The sequence below is a fragment of the Staurois parvus genome, unplaced genomic scaffold, assembly GCF_062004578.1.
Source record: "Staurois parvus isolate SC_StPar_1 unplaced genomic scaffold, SC_StPar_1.0 ptg000334l, whole genome shotgun sequence".
Lineage (NCBI taxonomy): Eukaryota > Metazoa > Chordata > Amphibia > Anura > Ranidae > Staurois > Staurois parvus.
This window is the reverse complement of record NW_028318130.1, coordinates 7,708,075-7,730,437: the sequence shown is the minus strand read 5'-3', so window position 1 is coordinate 7,730,437 and position 22,363 is coordinate 7,708,075. Positions and strand designations below refer to the sequence as shown.

General features: G+C 41.0%; 1 protein-coding gene across 6 annotated transcripts in view; it reads left to right on the top strand.

The window, feature by feature from the left end:
- Positions 1 to 22,363, top strand: part of ASB5 (ankyrin repeat and SOCS box containing 5) — a 75,477-nt gene that overhangs the window by 32,358 nt on the left and 20,756 nt on the right. Inside the window, exons 1-2 of one of the 6 annotated variants that reach the window (XM_089684059.1) lie at positions 14,794 to 14,814; positions 15,271 to 15,349. The exons of 3 other annotated variants lie outside the window; for them this stretch is intronic. In XM_089684059.1, coding sequence (XP_089540185.1) covers positions 14,809 to 14,814; positions 15,271 to 15,349 — 85 coding nt within the window. In that variant the 5' untranslated portion in view covers positions 14,794 to 14,808. Of the gene's footprint in view, positions 1 to 11,954; positions 12,192 to 14,448; positions 14,525 to 14,793; positions 14,815 to 15,270; positions 15,350 to 22,363 lie in introns of those variants that run through there. 2 more of the 6 variants (XM_089684058.1, XM_089684060.1) reach the window with 2 other exon arrangements.

Below are 22,363 nucleotides of genomic sequence, written 5' to 3'. Positions count from 1 at the left end.
ACCTTTGGCACGTCTATGGCAAATGAGAGTTTAGAACTGTTATTGAAACAACAACTTCTTGGCCATCTAGAGGGTGTTACAGAACTATCCCCACCTATTCAAAGGGTTCGGGGGGTGTGCTGTAGGTGCCTGGAGCGTATTTTAATATGTTCCCCGGACACACCCTTTTTGCTAACTATCACAAATACATTTATATTTGCATCTGACAAGGTTCCACAATCAGAAGACCAGAGGATTACTTTTACAAAATGAAATTGTGATTTGTTAGATACCAAATATGATATACTGTAGACCTGGTGTATATTTCTCTTGGGAGGTCTCATGTGTCTTATTACCCTTGTGGACCTTGTAAATTGTGTTTGGTGTCTGACTGAATGGTTTTGTCTTATGCATTAGTGTAGCTAATTCTTGGAAGATAACTCCATGACCGTAGGAGTTATGGGATATGAAGAGAACAAAGGAAGTCCTATCGGCTGCACTCCAAACAATCCACTTTATTGAACCAAGATAAAACCAATACAGACAGTGGAAATACAGTGGGGAACTGGCAGGTAAACGTGTTTCACGCTAAAGACAGCGCTTATTCATTACCCTAATTGTGGTTATCGGTTCAATAAAGTGGATTGTTTGGAGTGCAGCTGGTCAGACTTCCTTTGTCCTCATCTATGCAGCACACAAGCTGGGCTAGCACATACAGGAGGAGTTGTGCTTGGAGATTGTGAGTCTCTCTAGCTTGAGCAGCGGTAAACATATATTATGGTATACGTATGATAGTTATTTCCTAGGTTATTGAACAAGGCTCAAAGATGTGTATTTCTCAAACTCTTCTGTCCTAAACTGTTTATTACTTGACCATTTAGAACAGAGCCGTATTAGCAGTCTTTTGAAGGTTGGTGATACTTCTGTATTCCTTCAGACTTTGTCTGCCATTCATTAAATGGGTTTTTAACTGGCTTAAGCATAGTTGCTTGAGCATTTAAATTCTGGGGAAAATGAGGGTGGCACAGTGTTCAGTACTACTTCATATTTTTCCCACATAATTTGCAGTTAGCCAGATCTCACCATTGTCACACTCGATGTCCAGGTAAAGACAGATAGGCTGTTTATTTTGTAGGGAAAGGAAGTTGCACTTTGCAAGGGATTTGCCCCAGAGATTAGTGAATGTGGTGAAATTTCACTTTTCAAAGAATACCTGATCATGTGCAAGGAAAAAAAATGCATTTTTGCTTGCACATGATTGAATGATGAAAATCAGCAGGGCCTCGTTTCTTTCATTAAGCTGTGGGGTAAATTCTCTTGAAACATAAACAGCCAATGTGTTCCATAATCACTTGTATTTCTGATGTTCTAATATTTGCCCACATAGCATCTATATACTTAAACCAATGACTTTGTGTTATTCCCTTGAAAGAATTCAAAGCTTTCTTCTTTACTCCCTCCATGTAGAACAGGGGTCTCCAAACTTTTTCAAATAAAGGGCCAGTTTACTGTCATTTAGACTTTAGGGGGGCCTGATTGTGGCCAGTGGAGATAGAAAATGGTCTGGGCCAGTGAAAATAAACATTACCTCATGGTTGGTGGTCAGTAGGTGGAGCAGTAGTTCCCCATTATTGGTATCAGTGGGAGGTATAGTACCCCACCACTTGTATCAATTAAGGAAATAGTTCCCCAATGTTGGTGTCAGTGGGAGGAATAGTGCCCCAGCATTGATACTAGTTAGTAGAGTAGTGCTCCATCATTAGTGTCACTGACAGGAATTATGCCATACTGCTGGTGTCAGTGGGAGGAATAGTGCCCCAAGGTCCAGATAAAGGCTAGGAAAGGGCCGCATCTGGCCATCTGCCATAGTTTGGAGACCACTGATGTAGAGATCATCAGTGTTCATGCGCAAATGAGTGCCAATATCATAAAGTGCAGATACTACATGTTAAAGGGACTTAGGTGTGGTTAACTGGGGGAGTGTTTACTTTTTCTGTATAATATTGAGCTTTGCACAATCTTATCAGTCAATATGTGATCTGTCACTGAAGAAGAGGCTAAAACTTTGCTGTCTTCCAGTAATGTAAGTGAAGCTCATTGGAAAAAACTGATATTGCCAGATGATTAGGATTTCTTATGTAATCTATATGCAAAAACATTTGTAGATCACTCTGCAGCAGGACCTCAGCAGTCTCCGCACTGACCACTGTGGCTTCCTAAACCATCTCCCGTCTTACAATGGCATTGCAGCTGAGAGCAGTAGTTTTAGTGACATTTTAAGGTGACAGAGTTTTAAGTGGTATAAATATGTATGTAACTGTAAAACTGTTAAGTTTATTCTGTTTTCCTTATTATGTCTGCTTGGGATGCAGAGGTTAGGAAGTGATTTACAAGCCTACAGTAGGCGCACTTTACAATTTTATGTATACTGTATTTTTTACATTCACCTGTATACTTAATTAAATTTCTTGGAAGCAGATGTTTCTACAAATAAATATAACATATCTAAAAAGGTAAGAATAAGGTTGAAAATAACCTCAAAGATTGCAAAAAAGATAGAAATGCACCAGAATGCTCATGCCAGCCAGTACTCATAATGCCAGCTGTTGTTTTAAACTGAGTACCTGTTCAAATTACTGCATATAACAGCTAACACCTTACCTTTCAGGATTGGTATATTAATTCACCTTAGCTAATTCAAACTTTAAAGCCACAGGTTGATGTTCATGGGGCTTCCTAAACTATTATCTTGATCATTTAAAAAGAAGAAAAAAATCAAACTTGCCACTGTCATGTACAATAGCTTTCTATGCAATTCCATTTAGCTTGAGTCCCTTTCTTGCTTTGAAATTCTCTCTCTCACACACAAGCAGTGAATCAACATTGTAAGGAATGTGTGAATGCTACTGAATTTTTATATGCAGAGAGAGGGATCACAGAAGCATGCATGTGTCATTTATGAACCTTGTGTTGTTTAAAAACAGTATGGTATTAAATAGAATGCTCCATTGAAAGCTGAATTGTAGTTAAATATAAAAGACATACGGTAAATGAATACAGCTCTGTAATCATCAATAAATAAATGCAATCAGTGTAAGTACCTGAATTTGACCAGGTATCAGCCATTACAGTCCCCATCCAGCAGGACTGGAATATGAGAGAAAGAAATAGCACAATATGCCAATCGGATGTCCTGAAGCAAGACAAGGAGCATGCTGAAAGGAAGAGAAAGCAGCATCACTACTACATGCTACTTCTCCTTTCACTGTCCAGTAACAGGTATGGCTGGTCCAAGATGAACTGGGATCAGAGGAAGTGGGTTACATGATGCCGTTCATCAGCTTGAGGACATCTAGTGGCAGAAAAAGAGTACAGTGAGTGACATTTTTGGAATGAAGGTGAATTTTGCCAGGTTTTATTATTTTATCTTTAAATATGCTATATATTTTTTGTTTTGCTTTGACTTGTTGCCGATCATGTAATACATATGTGCAGCAGCAATAGGGTGGGCTTTAATGTATGCGTCACAGGGCAGATTATTTTTCTGTGCTGACTTTCTGCTGTCTTTCTGTGCTCATTGTTCACTCCCAGCGCAGAGATTGAGCTTTCAGACAGCTCTTGGTCCCCACTAGTGATCCATAGCCAGAAGGACCGGTTCCAGATCACATGGCAACTGTGACAGCCAATCTCAGTGGTTATATGATCGCCGATCCTTCCCACACCCTAGGTGTACAGATCCTGTTAATGGGATGCTGGGTCTGAGCAGGAAAGGGGTTAAAGATACATTGTGGGTTTTACTAAAATTGGAGAGTGCACCTCTGCATAGACACCAATCAGCTTCCAGTTTTTCTTTTTTTGTAAAAGCTTAATTGAACAAGCTGACGTTAGAAGCTGATTGGCTATCATGCACAGCTGCATCAGATTATGAGTGCACCAGTTTTAGTACATCTCTCCCCATGTCATAATTTGGTTTATTTAAAATCTTTCTTCTTGCATTTACCCCCTTCACCTCATTTCTAAATATGAAAATTGGGCAAATTAGCATGACACTTCTCAAAGTGTCAGGTCTTCTTACATAAGACTGCTGCTGGAAAAGGATATATTGATGTGAATATGTGTTGCTATCTCACCAAAGACTTCCAACATGAGAATCTGAGAAATCTATGTGAGGCTAACGGTTGCTCATGCACTTTAGTGCATGTCACTTGCTGTCACTTCAGGTCTGATCTAGCTGTCAGAATGTGGTTCAAAAAGGTCAAGTACCTCATCTTCAGGTGGCTTGCTTGTATCCGCATTAAAGAATCTGGGCCTGAGAATCAGTTGGTATGTTTCAGGTGAGCTGCTTGGACTAGTCTGGTACCATGGTCTGCTGGGTTTTGACTAACATAATGCCATTGATCTGACTTAGTTGATTTTGTAATGTGGATTACCCTGTTTGAGAAACACATAAAATCTTCTGGAAATATTGTGATTATAGTGTAACACAATTTTGCTGTCAGTATAGTATTTAACTGCATCAGGCTCGAAGTCCATTTCTACAAGAATCAGTTCTGCTAGCACAACTGACAAAAAACAGCTGCACATAACTCTAAACGTGGCACTGTGTGGGCTGGTTTTGGAACTAGTTTCGATTTGTCCATAATAAAGCCTACATGACATTGACCATTACTCCCTATGACTTTGAGATCCGATACAGCTGCTATTGCCACAGTAGAAGCATCAGTAAAGACACATACTTCTCTTCGCACTGTAGATGTTAGCGACACTGGCACATAGGGTCTGGGAATACTGAGATCTTCAAGATGAATCAAGTCTTCTGCCCATGTTCTCCACTGAGTATCTCTTTCTGGTGAGAGCAGGGAATCCCAGTCACATCGATTTATTGAGAGCTCTCTGACTAAGGCTTTGCCTTGCATAGTGTTTAGAGCTGCAAACCCAAGTGGATTGTAAAGGCTGTTTACTGTGGCTAGGATACCTCTCCATGTGTATGGCTTCACCTCTCTGGAAACTTGGAAGGTAAAACTGTCGGCCTTGAGATTCCAACTTACTACTAAACTCTGTCAAAGGAGCAGAGGAGCAACACTTAGAACAAGGTCTTTTGATTCTTTAGTCTATCATGTTCAGGAAATGCTTCTACTATTGAGCTTCTATTGGACGCCACCTTGTGTAGCTTAAGGTTAGATCCTGCAAGCAGCTCCCTAGGTCTCTGCAGGAGACTGACTGCTTTGGCTTCAGTAGGCACGGATGTAAGTCTGTCATCTATGTAGAAATTTCTAAAGATGAACTATTTTAAATCTTCTCCATACTCACATGCTCCCTGCTTAGCTATTTGTATTAGATCATAAATGGCTATGGAAAGCAAAGGACTATTTCCAAAGATATGTATTGCCAAATCAGGGCTGCTAAGAAGTACATCATTCAACGAGATGCTGTCATACTGAGCAGTAGAATAAAAAACTACTCTGATCTGCCTTGGTTTTTGAGGGTGATAGATGCCAAAGATTGGTAGGTACCAACCCTCTTCACCCTGTTTCAGTGGTGGGGCAGGTTCTGCTTGGTTATGGTCAAAGATCATTTTGCATTAAGTTAAAAAAATGTTCTTTCATTTCCAGTTTTTTTTTAAAAGGAGTGCAGTAGAACAAGGAGTCTCATTTGTGCTCTATTCCTGTTGTTTGGCAACCTAAGGCATGGTAAGTGAAATGGTAGGGGTGCTACACAGTGGTTTGCTTCGTCCGCAAACATCTCCTTTTCAACTACATCAGGGAACATATGATCTTTGATGGACATAGCAAGTCTTTCATAATTTGGAATACTAAGTTGTCACCTAAACTGTCCATGCTACGAGCTGTGGACCCTGAATGGCATAGTGAGTGAGTGCATGGCTGTAGTTCGCAAGCATTAAAGCTCTGTTTTACTCACATATAACTGGTGCATGGGCTGAATAAAGAAGGGTGCTCATTAGGTAGCACATTTGTCTTAAATGAGTTCATGCCTGCTGGTGTGTGAGTCTCACCTAAGCATAATTCTCCAACTATGACCCAACCAAAATCAAAACGTTGTACATATAGAGCATTATGGGGTCCAGCACAGTGGCTAAATGGTTAGCACTTCCGCCTGGCAGTATTAGAGTCGTTGGTTCAAATCCCAACCACGGCACCACCTGCCTGGAGTTTGCATGTTCTCCCTGTGCATGCGTGGGTTTCCTCCGGGTACTCCGGTTTCCTCCCACACTCCAAAGACATGCTGGTAGGCTAATTGGCTTCTGTCTAAATTGTCCCTAGTATGTGTATGTATGAATGTGAGTTAGGGACCTTAGATTGTACGCCCCTTGAGGGTTAGGGACTGATGTGAATGTACAATATATATGTAAAGCGCTGTGTAAATTAATGACGCTATATAAGTACCTGTAATAAAAAATAAATATTCTGCTCATGCACCTTGTGCACCCTGAGAATGTCTTTCCCTAGCAATGATTAACGATTTCAGATGACAGAAATGCTGTGTAATCAGGGGTTGGTATTTCTGACTTCATTGGCCATCATGTCACATTCAATGAGATTGTTTTCCCATCAATAAACTGGACAGTGTAGTTAGATGCCCTACATCCTGTTTTTTCCATAGTACCTGCAGGGCCAGTGCTTCCACTAGGCAAACCAGGCAGCTGCCTAGGGCGCACTGCCACCTAGGGGCCCCTGGGGGCAGCACAGGCTGGCAATCTCTGTGTGGCCTATGGACCTCTTGTATGAATTCTGCATTTCTCTGCAGAGTCCTCTTCTCTCGAACACACACACACATACGGAATGATGAGGGAATTACGGTATCTTTACTCCAATTATGCCAATTGTCTCACAGCCTGTCCACACACACGGCCATTTAGTACACACACACACACACACATATACACACACATACACAGTGTCCAGCACTGGCGGAGCCAGTGCTGGACACGTCCCATTTGGTCACTAGCCAGCTCCCTGTTATAGCTGGAGGATCGTGTGTACCAGAGATGTACGGACCCATCCTCTGATCAGGGACTGCTGACCGCCCAGGGTCCTGGGCTAATGTCATCACTTCCAGTCCTAGGGAGAGTAGACACTTCACTGCTACATGGAACACTGACATATTTATAAATATATATATATATATATATATTCAATTAAATTTTAGCAAGATTTAATATTTTCTACTGTTTTTAAAAAAATATGTGGAGCATATGTGGAGCATAGTGCCCTCTTGTCCGCAATGTCGAAAGCAAATAGCTGACACAGATGGGAACATTTTAGCAAGATGTGTAGGAACTAGGTACCAGCGAAGAAGTGTTTTATAATTGGATTCAATAGGAGTAGTATTAATCGAGATTTTAGATAGAGCATTGGCTGTAGTCTGCCAAGTGTCCAGATCTAATGAACTGTTCAAATCCCTTTCACACTGAGACATATAGGATAGCTTAGTAAGTGGATCAACAAGGGAAGCATAATTAGTGGATAATCGACCTTTCATCATCCCAGTAGCCCCACAGGAGATCTCTAGTGGCATGAATGTACAGGGTTCTACAAGCAATTTGAGTTTACTGGTGATAAAAAATATAATTTTATGGCAATGGAAGAGTTCACTGGAGGGCATCTGGCAATTTGTCAAAAAGTATTGGAGAGAACGAGACGAAGGCCATCTAAATAGTCCCCAATACGCAAAAAACCCTTATTGCTCCACAACTGGAACACAGATGATGATAGGCCAGGAATAAACTCAGGGTTCAAAAGACTGGAGTTAAAGGGGTATGTAGAGAATAGAGAGGTTTGCGGGTGCCATCTATCCCAGACCGTTAACGAATAAGGTACCATAGGACACAGGATAGGAGGACGCAAATGACTAGAAAGCCACATGAGAGCGCCAATAGCATAGGGATGGCAAGATAAGGCCTCAATGCCAACCCACTGGGGAACATAACCCCTAGCGGTAGTACAGGAGAGCTGTGGTATCTGAGCCCCCTGAAAATAAATCAGAAGATTAGGAAGTCCCAAACCACCATGCTTTTTTAGGGAAAATGAAGTTGACTTGTTAACCCTAGGATGCTTTCCTTTTATTTGATGTTTCATGGTTTCTTGATTTAATATTTTCTACTGTTTTTAAAAAAATGTATTACTTTTTTTGGGGGGGGGGAGTGTAAGTAGGTGGTCTTGCCTAGGGCGCAAAATAGTCTAGCACAGGGCCTGAGTACCTGTGCATGTTTTTAGTGTGTAAAAAGATGTTTCACCACTAATGTTAAAGACATTAAAGAACTCTGACTTGGCTAATGAGCGATTACTTTTATCATCTAAGACTGCATACATTTTCACGAACAGTTAGGTTTGTTAGTCACTAAACAGTTCTTGGAACGTGATCTGGGCCTCGTCCCTTCTGCACATACCTCTGCACACTTGGATACAACAGTCGATGGGGTAGGTTCATCCGCCTTGTTGGTTACCCAGGGGGTACTCTGTTGCCCAGGGGGCTGGTCTTGAATGTAGTGCACAGGTATGCTGGTCACTACTGCACTCTCTGCATCTTATATTGACCTTGTAGTCTATAGCAATGTGTTTTTTAGATGCGCAAAATCAAAGCAGATAGCATTTTCTTTCAGGTAAGCTTTATGTTCATCAATGTGCTTGCTTCTGTATCCACTTTGATAGTGCGTGTGTGTTTTTTACTGATTGGGCATGAATTGTCTGGGTCCATAGACTTCTTTTCAGAGTTGTTAAGATGTAAAGCTGCATTAGAGGCTGACACCTCTGTCTTTCTGACACTGATGGTCTGTTGCCATGCTTTGCTCCTATCTTCTCTGTGTTGGCTGACATCTGGTTACTGCACTTTGAGAATATGAAGCTTGGGTCATTTCTAGTCGTTGCTTGGTTGACGATAAACTTGGTAAAGAAACTGAATGGTGGGAAGGAGACATGATGATCTTCCTTGTACTTAGAGCCTTGAGAAATCCACTTATCTTGCAGACTGTATGGAAGCTTTTTGATTATTGGTTTAATCCCAAATGCCATGTCCAGGTATCCCAAACCTGGTAAGTTGCCTTCAGTCTTGGCTGCATTGACCTTTCAACAGCATGCCACCAAGGTCATTTAACTTTAGGTTGTCTTTTATTAGAGATTTTAGGGAAGTCTTCCAGTTTCTTCAATAAAGAATTTTCAATAGCTTCAGGGTGCCATAACAGTTCTCTAACCTCTGCTATACCATTTTAACCTCAGCAGCTGGATCATGAATGTGTACAGACCTGATTCTCTTGGCTTGTCGAGATGACTCTGGTCCAAGCCACTTTGTTAGCAGATCTAGCTCCTTTCTAGCTGTAAGACTGAGATCTCTGATGCTGCCTTGGAAAGATGTCTTCCATGCCCAATAGTTCTTGGGGTGACCATCAAATGTTAGTAGCCTGGTGCTCACTAATCCTCACCGAATTAGGTGCTTTGCTAGATAAGTTGTCTCTGAGGATCCTAACTGGCCATTTCTGAAGGAGGATGCATGATCACCCATGTCGTGTGATGGATGCTAAGGACTAAAATCATCTTTGCTTTCTTGAACGTGTACCCTTGGCACTGGGACAATTTCAGAGTCATTGTGAAAAGCAGGGGTCAGTACAGACATATCTGGAGAGGACTGTCAGTATGTCAAGTCAGGAAAGTGTGGAATCGAGTTAGAGATAAGCTTGATAGAAGCATACTCTGTTGTAATTTGGTCTGGAGCAAGGTTCTGTACATATTTCTGAGTCCTTTGCACTAAATTTAGAGTTGCTATATCTTTAAGATGTTGGAGCAGATCTCCTTCCAACCCAACCTCAGTTTCGTATCCCACAACTTCTGCTTCTGCTACTGCTGCCGCCCTTTGAGTCTGCAGCACATGCATACTAGCTTCTAGCTCTGCTTTCTGCCACAAGGAGGTGGCTTCAGCCTTTGCTTTCTGCTTCATCAAGTCAACTTCTTTTTGAGCATATAAGGCCTCTGCTGGTGCTGATTCTGCCTTTGCTCTTGCTTTGATGCCTTCAGAAATGACTAATGATCTGCTGGAATGGACTAAATTTCTGGAGCCAGACATGCGAGACCTGGTCTCTTAAGTTTGATGTAGAATGTCCACACTCCTATTTGGATCCATGATGTATGAATTAAAGTGGAGTACAGTCCCAAGTACAGTTTTCATGTAGATTATTTCACTTTTAAATTAAGCTCCTTTTATCTTCGCCTGTATACTGTATGTATGCCATTTTACTGTGAAGTTCCCATATCTTCACCTGTATACATATGCTTTTTTACTGTGAAGCTTCTCTACCTTCGCCTGTATACAGATGCCTTTTTACTGTGAAGCTCTTATATCGTTGCCTGCATATAGATGACTTTTTATTCTACGTTCCACTAATGGTTAGCTGAAAACTGACAGAGACAGCATTGTATTTCATTCAAAAACTGAATTTACTTCTGTGAATAGTGTAAAACTGCAAAACAATCACATAAACTGAAGTTACAATATGCTTGTACACATGTCTCTGTAAAAAATGTGTTCATTTTATACATTTTTAAAAACCGCTACCTACATATCACATTGAATACATTCAAATGTGATCTAGATATATTTGTGAATTTGACAAGCACAATTAAAGAACTTACAGTCATATGTGTATGAAAGAGAGAAGGGAGGCCTTCAATGGTGTGTTTTTCTGGAAGCTAAACTAGAGCTACAGTGGTAGATGGAAAATCTTTATTTTTGACAAGCATGAGACACTCTCTGTCCTTTATTGACAGAGGTACAAAAGAGTGCAATTGCAGTGAATGCCCAATAGATGGCTCCCTTCTCAACACAATGATGTGAATACAGAACACTCTCTCTATATTCTATACAAATCACCTAGTAATAAGCAGAGAGTAAGGATTTGAACATATTTAAAAATATTAAATGCAAGTGATAAAAATATGTTACAAAAATAGGAAACTACATGGATTTGTTACACTAAAAACATCAGAGCTTGTGTACACAAAACGACATACATAACATAAAATAACATGTATGAAAACATAGGTCAATGATATCAGGACATGTCTGTTTTTCAGCCAAATTCAAGTAAAGGGATGGACGCTGCTCAACCAACCACAGGAGCCCAATGTTGAGGAATGGCCTCTGTGACCAAGCCCCGTTGGGCAGGATGAAATGCATCAGTGGGTGTGGCCAGAACGGCGACTAAGGCCATTCCTCAACATTGGACTCCTGGGGTCGGTTGAGCAGCGTCCATCCCTTCACTTGGCTGACACTGGAATTGCTCGGACTCAAGCTCCTCTCTTCTCACTTGATGGTGGGGTGATCCTTTTTCCTTCCATCCATCCATATCGTGGAGTGGTGCCATAAGGTTACCTTTCACTATGTCTGTTTTTCAGTTGATGTAAAAGCATTCGGTTTGAAATTTTTGACTGCCCTTTGATCCAGCTTGTTTTGATCTGTATTATGTACTGCATACATTTCCAGCCAAGAAATGAATCATGGCCATTAAAAAGACACTTCATCTTTCATGGGAAGTAAACTGAAGCCTCTGCACTAATAGGAAAACAATTTCTGGCTGACATCCAGCATGGAAAGAAACTCCAATACAGCTCCTGCATTTTAAATGAGCTGCTCTGATGCAACTTTTATTCTGCAAGACAGTGGACGTGTTAATCCTACATTCACAGGATTGGCACTGCCTCTCACAGCAGAAATAAAACATTAATATTATGCATAATGTAAATACAGCATAAGAACATGGCTAGGGAGATGAGCCTTGACCGACTGCCTGTCCTTCGTTGCATTTTCTGTTTAAAAAGAAATTGACATTGCTTATTCACTGCCAAACTGCTGGATCCTACTGCAGCTAAGCTGATTCTCCCCGTTTTAAAAATAGCAAGCACTAGTGCAGTCCATCCCTTCCCCCTTTGAGTACCCACCAGCCCCAGCCTGTTAGGTATTACTGAAAAGATTTCAGTGTGCTGCTGACATTCTGCGTAGAGCACAAACATTCTCTAGGTGGAATAACACATGGAGATTCAGCCCTGGGAGGGCTGCTAAACCACCGAAGAGGGAGCCATATTCAGGGGAAAGGATGGCTGTAGAGCCTGCACTACAGTGTGGCCGCAAGAGGAAAAACACTGTAGATAGCACAGAAAACTATCCAGCAAAGCGAAGTGCCAGCTGGGGCATCCTCACTAACCAAGGTCAGTAAATCAGCATTGCCCTACAGGCCTGTCATAGGATGCCAATAACTATTTCATCTTTCAGGATGAACACAGATATACTGATGCTTTTTTTTTTTTTTGTTCTGTTTGGGAAAAAAAGGAAGATAAAATACTAAGAATAATAATATGACTCTAAATGCTCCACTGCACAAAATAGCTACTATTAGTCCATTCAGGAGATTATTTGATATTTCTTTTAAATGTTTTATTATACTTAACTTATATAAGCGAAAACTATAGAAACAGTTTTGATTGAAACTTTAAACTCCCAATTTTGCGTTACCATATGTTTATTGATATCAACTTACTTTCAAACCACTTAATACTTTGCCCTTACTTTTGAACTTGGTGCAGTAGTAGATTCTGAAGTGAAACTTTGCCCTGCAGGTTAGCTTATACAAAGTCTTACCTGTTGGTTCTGTGAATGTCAACTACGCCGTTTGGTAGATATTTACATTGGCTCCAGCTGATGACATCAGTGGTACATGCGCAGTGTGCTCTGAGTTCACGGCACGGATTGTGTCGTGAATGCAGAGAGCACCACAATGGTAACTTGTGTGTTCATGCGCATTATTGACTTCAGCATGGCCAGGCATTCAAATGGCTGGACAGTGCAAACACCAGGCAAATATGAAAGTGCCAGATCAGAGACAGCTCCGTGTTGATGGGCTCCATTTGAAAGGTAAGTCAGTCATATTATGGCACTATATACACAAACCTGCAAGAAGCAAATTAACCGCCTCCTGACTGCCCTATAGCAGAAGTACTGTGCAAAATCACACGACATTTGCATCTCCAGGCAGGGGGCACATGCACGCTCCTTACCCTCGCCGCTATTGGCTCCTCAGTATGTCAGTCACCGGGTCCCGGCACCCGATTCTCCGGTGATCATCAGCATAGCTGACGGGAGAGGTCTGTGTGTAAACAGCACAGGTCTCTCCCCTGTCAACATGTTTACATAGTAAAACACACACAGCACACTGTTAACCCACCCCAGATGTTAACCCCTTCCTGCCTAGTGTCATTAGTACAGTGACAGTGCTTTTTATTAGCACTGATCACAGTATTAGTGTCACTAGGGACGTCAGTGGCAGTTAATCAGTTCCCCCCAGTGTCAGAATGCCCGCTGCAGTCCCGCAATAACACTCTGATCGCCGCCATTACTTGTAAAAAAAAAAAATTCCAGTATTTATACCGCCATTTGTAGATGCTATAACTTTTAAGTAAACCAATTAATTTACACATATTGGGATTTTTTCTAGCAAAAACATGTAGCAGAATAAATTTTGGCCTAAATTTATAAAGAAATTTTATTTTTTTAATTTTTTTACTGGATATGTTTTATAGCAAAAAGTCAAAAATATTGTTTGTTTTCAAAATTGTGGGGGTTTTTTGTTTGTAGGTCAAAAAATAAAAAACGCAGAGGTTATCAAATACCACCCAAAGAAAGCTCAATTTGTGGGGAAAAAATTGTTGTCAAGGTTGTCATGCTGATCCAGAGTGTTCAGGACTTCAGGAACCAGCTTGGAGATCAGGAGTTTGACCTGCATTTTTTCCTGCTACATACTTCTCCCTGGTCAGCCACTATGTCCAACTAATAAGTATATATAAAGATGCAACATGGTACAGCTTCCCTACCATGTTCAACATGCACACTATTTTAAAGATGGCGCCTCTTGCCTTTTTGCCATGATGTTGCTGTGATTAAACCTGCTTCCCTGTTAAGATGACACATATAGTGATCTAGATCAGCAAGGAATTGTGTTAAAAACTCATTTTCTACAAGTGAAAATGGGACCTGAGAGAGCCTCAGAACTGATGTTGATATTTTTTCAGTAACCAGGCAGTAAAACTCTCAGACAAGCAGACATAAATAAAGCTGTGAAGACAGTCCAAGCATTTGGCAGCATAGTGTATGGAGGTGTAGCCTGTGCCGTAATGCGGTAGATGTTCCTAGAGGAGGTCCGTAAAATGGACAATTTCTTGTTCCTGCACTACACCTTTAGTAATAACAATTTTGCAATAGGATACCTGTGAAAAGTATTCTTATGGTTTTTTTATTAAATGCTAGCAAACAAAATATGCAAATCATGGTTGTTCTCCATTTTCTACAAAGAATCATTGTGTTAAATACTGAACAGTTGAGTTTAGGGGTTAACTAGTAAAAGGCTTGGATTACAGCTTCTGGACGTAGCTCCCATACTAAGCACTCAAAGTCATGCAATTAAAAGGGGCCTAATATAGTACAGACATGAGTGCTTTTTTGGTACATGGTGAATACTTGGAGGTGCCGTGGGGAGACGGAGATCTAGGTAATGTTTAAATATATTTATATGTTTTGTGCTCAGTCTAGTTTGTTTACAGAGAAGTGCTGTATTCGCTCTTGCAGCTTTATACCTCAGATGACTTAGATCATGTTGTCAGACTAAATATAGCTTGCAGCTCAGCACAAGCTACAGCCTTAATGACACAAAAGTCATTATTGCTTTTCTGATTACTCCCTCCGCTCCTGATATTTTTGGTTTCTTATTTTGATTTCACTTTCTACCGAGGGCTTATTTATTTTGAATGTCTTAATTTCCTTTTTTGAAGAATAATGTATGTAAGTATAAAGAATTGCTCTGAATTTTGATTTAGGCATAGAAATTGAGAGATCAATCCATGTAAGGATAGTCAGATGTGACAAAGTAAAGGACCATAGCATTTAAACTAGAGGCATTGCAGCAATAGACATAGGATTGTACAATGCTAAGCGTTTTTGTTCAAGCTATTTGCTTGAGCATGTCTTGGTTCTGTAAATCATATATTTTCCATATTTCTTTGGAATGTACAATGTGTTTTAAGGTTGTAAACAGTGTCACAGACATCCCTAAAAAGGTCCATGATTTATTCTGCCACTGTATTTAGTTGCATTATTGGAAGCATGCATTTATACGGTGAATTTGTTTGTGCCTGTGTACTTTGTACCATTTACCTAAGCATCTTGTAAGGAAACCATGCCATGTTGTTTGTGGCAGCTTACTATTTAAGAACCCTTTTCTGTGGACTACTTCTTTAGAAATCAGTTGTCGATGACCTTGAGGAAAGAAATGAAGGTATTTGGAATGCTGCGGGTGTTGTCTTGGATATTGATTCAGGTTTGTCAAATCAGCAATCATTTTTGTTGTCCTAACTATTTCATAATTGCACAGCATTATCCCTTGCCATTAATGAATATATATATTTTTTTAAGTCTTTATTTTCAGTTACAAAATATACAATACACCAGAAAAAACTAACCCTAGTTGCCGCTCCAATGTAGCTTAACATACGTGTGATCACATTGGGTCAAATTTAAGACTGACAAGTAATCCAAGAAACCCAATAGATTACTCCACAAAAACAGAATGAAGCGAGAAAGGGATATGTGAATTCACCAACTACAGGAGGACCCACAGCATTATACTCACAAGGAAAGTAGGGGAGGTGGACACTAGAACAATTGTTGCAGAGAGTATAGGGAATCCCAAATCCCATCAGAAGGGGTTTTATATATGTCAGAGAAGCTAAGAGTGAGAAGAAAGAAAAAGCAAGAGAGGTAAAAGAGGTAGAGCGGGGAAATGTAGAAACAAAAAAAAGAAAAAGGGGGGCCTCAGATCCTCCCAGTCCCACATCAATCCAGTCACGCTGAAGTAATTACAAGCAGAACACAGTATTTCTCTGTGAAGGTGAGCTGGCTCTAATAGAACCATGTCTCCTCAGGGATGAGGTGAGGTCCTCCTTGTACATGTAGTTTATCGATGTTATCCACTGTTGCGCAGTGGGAGGCGATGGGGACTTACAGAGAGCTGGGATACACTCTCCGGCCGCATTTATGGGATGTCTTCCCAAAGAATGTTGGTATTTATGATTAGAGAAGGAGCTAAGGTGCAGGAGGCATGCCGCTGGTTTCTGTCCCAATCCGTAAGGTCCTTAATCAGGGCGCATACATCTGGCCAAAAGATTGGATTCTGAGACACGACCGAAAAATATGAAGAATCGAACCCCTAGCCAGGCCACATCTTCAGCAATTGGGGCTGACACTAGGGAACATGCGGTGCAGTCTAACAGTGACCCTGGTACCACTAGGCTAAAAGCTTGTACCCACTCTCTTGTGACCTTGAGAAATAGAAGACTTATGTGTAAAAAAGAGGATAAACTCTCTGTTCCGGTGTCAGTTGTAACTGTCAGAGGAGACTTAAGGGAGATGCTAAAATTGGTGCCCAGGATTGAGTGGTCATGTATCTTAGGTGGGCAGGACCTCCCAAGCCATGTGATGGCCGTAAGTGGAACAGTGGACATGGCTTGTACCAGTGCCATTCATCTCTTGGAGGTGGTGTGTTTGCACGAGTCCAATATTCTCGCCAAGTGCATGGCTTGATGATCTGTGAAACCTTACCCCCCTGCCCGTTTAGATAAACTGAGTTTGGCAGTGTCTATTCTCGGGGGTGGGAGGTAGTCAGCCTAGAGAAAGTACAGTCGTTAATGAATATTTAATGGTGGCATTACGTAGCTAAATGTAGAGTTCCATGGTACCAGCAATTTCAGATGTAAAGAAAAGTAGATTGCCTGATACACAGATAATGCTAATATATGTATATATTTTTCTTTCACAAATCTAAGACCAGTGATAAAAAACCTACTCTTCTGACCCAAAAAATAGAATATATTAAATAAGAGGCAAAACAACTTGCCAACTTGTTTCCCTTGGCCATTTACAACCATTCCTAGTTTGAGCAAATTAATAATGCACAACATTTTTCACCCTTATGCTGGCTATATACAGGGCAATTTCCAAGCAATATCAAACATTTTTTTCTTATTTCAATAAACAATCGACTAGGTCAACAACAACTACCATCACCTGTTTATACATTTTTATGGCAAGTATTTTGTCAGGTTTCCTTGATTCATTTTTGTGATTTAAGGCTTGAAATTGCTGGACGATTGTCTGTGGATATGACTAGCACGCTATAGGCCTAACAATACAGCGCAGTGTAGCATTTGAGAAGGGATTTACAGGCTTCAGGAAAACGAACTGTGTTCTGGCATAGTAGAAGCAATCATACAAAATCCACATAGCATTAATTAATGTGGTTACAGCATAAATAGCTGATTAGGTATTTGTAGCCACTCTAACTAAGTTAATCAGTTGACAGATTTTGGACTGCAGAGAGCATGGCAAGACTTGTGTAACTAACCCTTCCCAGAAGAAAGTAGATTGCCCACAATTGTAGATAGACATAGGCATAGTTACATCCAGCTCTCCTGATTTCACAACAGGCAGAGCTTCTGGCAGTGGTGGGCATTTGTTACGCAGCTCTCTAGGTGGACCTCTTCAAGTAGCCCCAGGAGAACTGTAGAAATGGTGCTGTTAATGATCTATAATTACTTGGAGCAGTTTGTAAATATATGCAGATCAAAGAATGATTTTACTAGGAGATGAAGGAGAGTTATAGCAGGGGTTGGAAAACTAGGAGGTGCAGCACCAGGCTGCACTTGCGTACAGGCGCTTTAAGCTGTTATGTAAACTGCTACAGTTCTTGCACTGACTAATATATCATAAATTAGCTATAGCCAGTAACAGTGGCAATGTTGGACATCAAAGCACAATCAGGTCATGGTCTGATTCTTGCCCACTTTTAATATACATTCACTTTCAGGTTTCCAGAGCACAACCAAGGGTGCATATTTAATCACTTGCTACCCAAGACAATTATGACGTATCTCCCATACATGTAAATATCTACATTTTTTGTTTACAAAAAAAAGTACAACGCTACCTTTTGTTTATAAATGTCCATAAACAGTTCGAAAAGCTGCAGGATCCAATATTTCACTCCAAGCTATATAGTTCATAAAAGTTACACCGCTAAAATTTCATGGTGATTCTTGATCCCCAACAAACACCCAGAGCTCAGTGCTCAGCAATATGCTTGCACAAAACTCTTACCAGAGATGAATGACCATTACATTATAACCCTTTATGCGCTGTTAGACCATTTATAGATTCCTAATCTCAGCCATACCAAGACTCAGGTTATCCATACATAGAGGCTATAAATCCCAGGTCTCAACTACATCAAAAACCAAGTTTCCACACATGAAAGTGTCTCAGTAGTGTAAAGAGAAAGACAACTCACATAGGGTAATAGAGTTAAAAATGAAGCCTATTTTATTAAAGTGAGTTTTGCACATATTACACAGCTGCATACAGTAACACATAGCAAGCCATTCAATTGCCAAAGGATTCCAACAAGGCCGACTTCCGGCAGGTGTGTACATGCGTGATGACGCCAATGTTCACCTTATGAGCAATTTGTTTATGGTTGAAAAGGTGCTCTTTTCAATCATTTGTTGTCATACAGTTGTGACCAAAATTATTCAACCCCCAATGCTGTAAAGGGGTTTAGGGACTATAGTGTACATTTGGAATTGTATTCAGAATCAAATCCTACAAGGACGTTGTAACTACCCAAATGCAACTAAAATGACATCAATTGTTTATGTAATACAGTAGTAAATGGTTCTTATGTGGTTTCTTCATTGCCACAATTATTCAACCCCTTAAAGACTACCACTCTGAAGAACAGAGGTTCATACAGGTGCTTTCCATCAGGTATTGAAAACACCTGTGGATGTCACCGAGCAGCAATCAAGCATAATAAGCACCAATTAGGCAGCTTTAAAATGACTGTGATACTCAGCTCCTTCTAGACATTTACTGGTGTGGTTACAAACATGGTGAAGGCAAGAGAATGGTCCAGGAAGACAAGAGAAGAGGTGATTTCTCTTCACAGGAAGGGCAATGGCTATAAGAAGATTGCAAAGATGTTAAACATACCAAGAGACACCTTAGGAAGCATCATTCGCAAATTCAAGGCAAAGGGCACTGTTGAAACGCTACCTGGTCGTGGCAGAAAGAAGATGCTGACTTCGACTGCTGTGCGCTACCTGAAGCGTAGAGTGGAGAGAAGTCCCCGTGTGACTGCTGAGGAACTGAGAAAAGATTTGTCAGATGTGGGTACAGAAGTTTCAGCCCAGACAATAAGACGCACACTGCGTAATGAAGGCCTCCGTGCCAGAACTCCCAGGCGTACCCCCTTGCTGTCTCCAAAGAATAAGAAGAGTCGACTGCAGTATGCCAAAAGCCATGTGGACAAACCACAAAAGTTGTGGGATAGTGTTCTGTGGACTGATGAAACAAAATTAGAACTGTTTGGGCCCATGGATCAACGCTATGTTTGGAGGAGGAAGAACAAGGCCTATGATGAAAAGAACACCTTGCCTACTGTGAAGCATGGTGGAGGGTCAATCATGCTTTGGGGCTGTTTTGCTTCTGCAGGTACAGGGAAGCTTCAGCGTGTGCAAGGTACCATGAATTCTCTTCAGTACCAGGAGATATTGGATGGAAACGTGATGCAGTCCGTCACACACCTGAGGCTTGGGAGACGTTGGACCTTTCAACAGGACAATGATCCCAAGCATACCTCCAAGTCCACTAGAGCATGGTTGCAGAGGAAAGGCTGGAACATTTTGGAGTGGCCATCGCAGTCACCAGACTTAAATCCGATTGAGAACCTCTGGTGGGACTTAAAGAAAGCAGTTGCAGTGCGCAAGCCTAAGAATGTGACTGAACTGGAGGCCTTTGCCCATGAAGAATGGGCGAAGATACCCGTAGATCGCTGCAAGACACTTGTGTCAAGCTATGCTTCACGTTTAAAAGCTGTTATAACTGTAAAAGGATGCTGTACTAAGTACTAAGATTGAATGTCACTTGGGGGTTGAATAAAACTGATAATGCTGTGAGCACAGAAAAGACATTTGTGGTTATTTCATTATAACTGTTATGTTATATTTGTCTGACCTACAAGTGCCTCTTTAATGTAAATGTAAGCAAGATGACTGAATGATCAAAAGCAATGTCAAACTGGCCAAAACACTCAATTTCAGTGGGGGTTGAATAATTTTGGTCACAACTGTATGTACAGAGATTCTTTATTTTTTCTCAAATTCTTTAGGTGCTGTCTTAAAACATAAATGGCTGGAAAGTGATGTTATTATAAATATTTTCTTAGTATTTGTAATTGTGGATGTCAGGAATAAGTGTATGCCAAATTTATGCATGGTCAGCATTAAATTGACAGAAAAGGTTTACCTTGTTAAAAAATAACAAACATGTTATACTTGCCTGCCCTGGGCAATGGTTTTGCACAGAGCAGCCGTGATCCTCCTCTTCATGGGTCCCCAGCTGGCACTTCTATCCCCCCTTCCCCGCTGAGTATCCACCATTGCAAGCAACTTGCTATAGGGGCGCTCATGTGTGCTTGCACCTGAGCCAACTCTGTGTGTCCAAAAGACACACAGAGAGGGGCTCAACCCCTGCCCCTTCCGCATTGGATGTGATTGACAGCAGCCAATGCTCCCTGCCTCTACGTCTCAGCTAATGAGCAGAGAGCCTCTGATCTCGTTCATGTCATTGGATTGAGATTGGTCTTAGGTAAGTATTGGGGGGCTGGTGGGGGAAGCTGCATGCAGAGAATGCTTTAAGGTAAAAAAACTTTCTGCCTTTAGAAACACTTTAAATGAACATTCAATTTAAATCAGATAATCCATTCCAGGTGCATCAAGTCATACAGCTTTTTTTCTTTAGAATGCAGCCATAGCCTGAGTAGAAGTCTGTCCTCTGCCGATATAGAGAAAGACCTCTCTATGATTTGCTGAGGTCTGACATGCTCTGCAATCAGCAAACCTCATGCTTCCTCCCGATTGGAGAGATCTAACTCTTACTCAGCAGGGGCATCTTGGACCTCTGTTTGGAATCACTGCTTCCTAACAACAAACAGAAACATAGAAAATTGACGGCAGAAAAAGATCGAGTGGTCCATCGAGTCTGCCCATTTTTGGGGGTTTTTTTTGCGTGTTTTCTTTTTCTTCTTGTTGGTTTCTGTTTTTGTTTTTTTGGGGGTCGTTTTTTTGTTTTTTTTGTTAACTTTTTTGTCTGAGCATAGATCTATACTTTGTCCCAAGCATGATTGAAGCTATTTACTGAGAAGGGTCTGCTTAGGATGTAACAGCTTTTAAGGCTACGTCCACACTAGCTTTGTAAGCAGGCGTCAGACAGGCATTTGGGAAGTGTTTTTAACGCTTCTCAAACACCTAGGAAAATTCTGCACATGGCAGCACACAGTGCTGTTCACACAGAAGTGTTAGTGTCGCGGCAAACCTGACGCCTTGTGTGGAGTCAGGAGGAGTTGAAGCCTCCCATTCAAGTCTATGGTGCCACTCCTCAAATGGCTGACAGGCGTTTGTGGTGTGGTTGCGAGTCCGTTGCGGAGCGTTAACACCATTTAACTTCATTATAAGCATTTGTGGTTCGGTTTTAACGCTTGGCAAACGCCTATTAACCGCCTCAAAACCGTGCATAGGGCATTTGGGGAGCGTTTGGGGAGCATTTGAGGAGCATTAAAAATGCTTCCCAAACGTCTGTCTAATGCCTGTCAAACGCTATAGGGGCGTTTGGCAAGAGTTAGAAATAAAGTCATGTGAACGAGCCCTAAGAGCTGATTCACAAATGTGCGGTGTGGAATAAAGCTCAGGTATCACAGCTAATTGATATAATAGTTTTTCACAGGTTCACATCAGGTTTACGTCAGGTTCACGACAGGATTAGATCAGGATCTTATCCTGTTCACACATATGCGGCTTAGAAACAATTCCCATAGAATTCAATAGCCTGTAATCCACACCTGAACCTGACCACACTGAATCCACACCGCCAGTGCACTGGACATATATGAACAGGCACCATAGGAAGCAATGTTTTTTCACGTCATGCAGATTGGATGTGGTTCAAACCGCATCCAAACCGCATATACAGTATGTGAACTGGCACTAAAGAAAACAAACTGAAGACATTGCACACCTATTGTTTTGTTGCACCTGAAAAGTGTTTAAATTGAAAGTTCAGTTGCACTGCGGTTTATAAAGTATTTAAAAAAGTTTCGAACATTTGACTGATATAATCTATATTGAATATTGTAAAGTACTGTATATCTCAACACCTAAGAGACAATCATCCAAAATGCTTGGCAGCTAGATCATAAGCAAACAGAATCCTAGAACACAAGAAA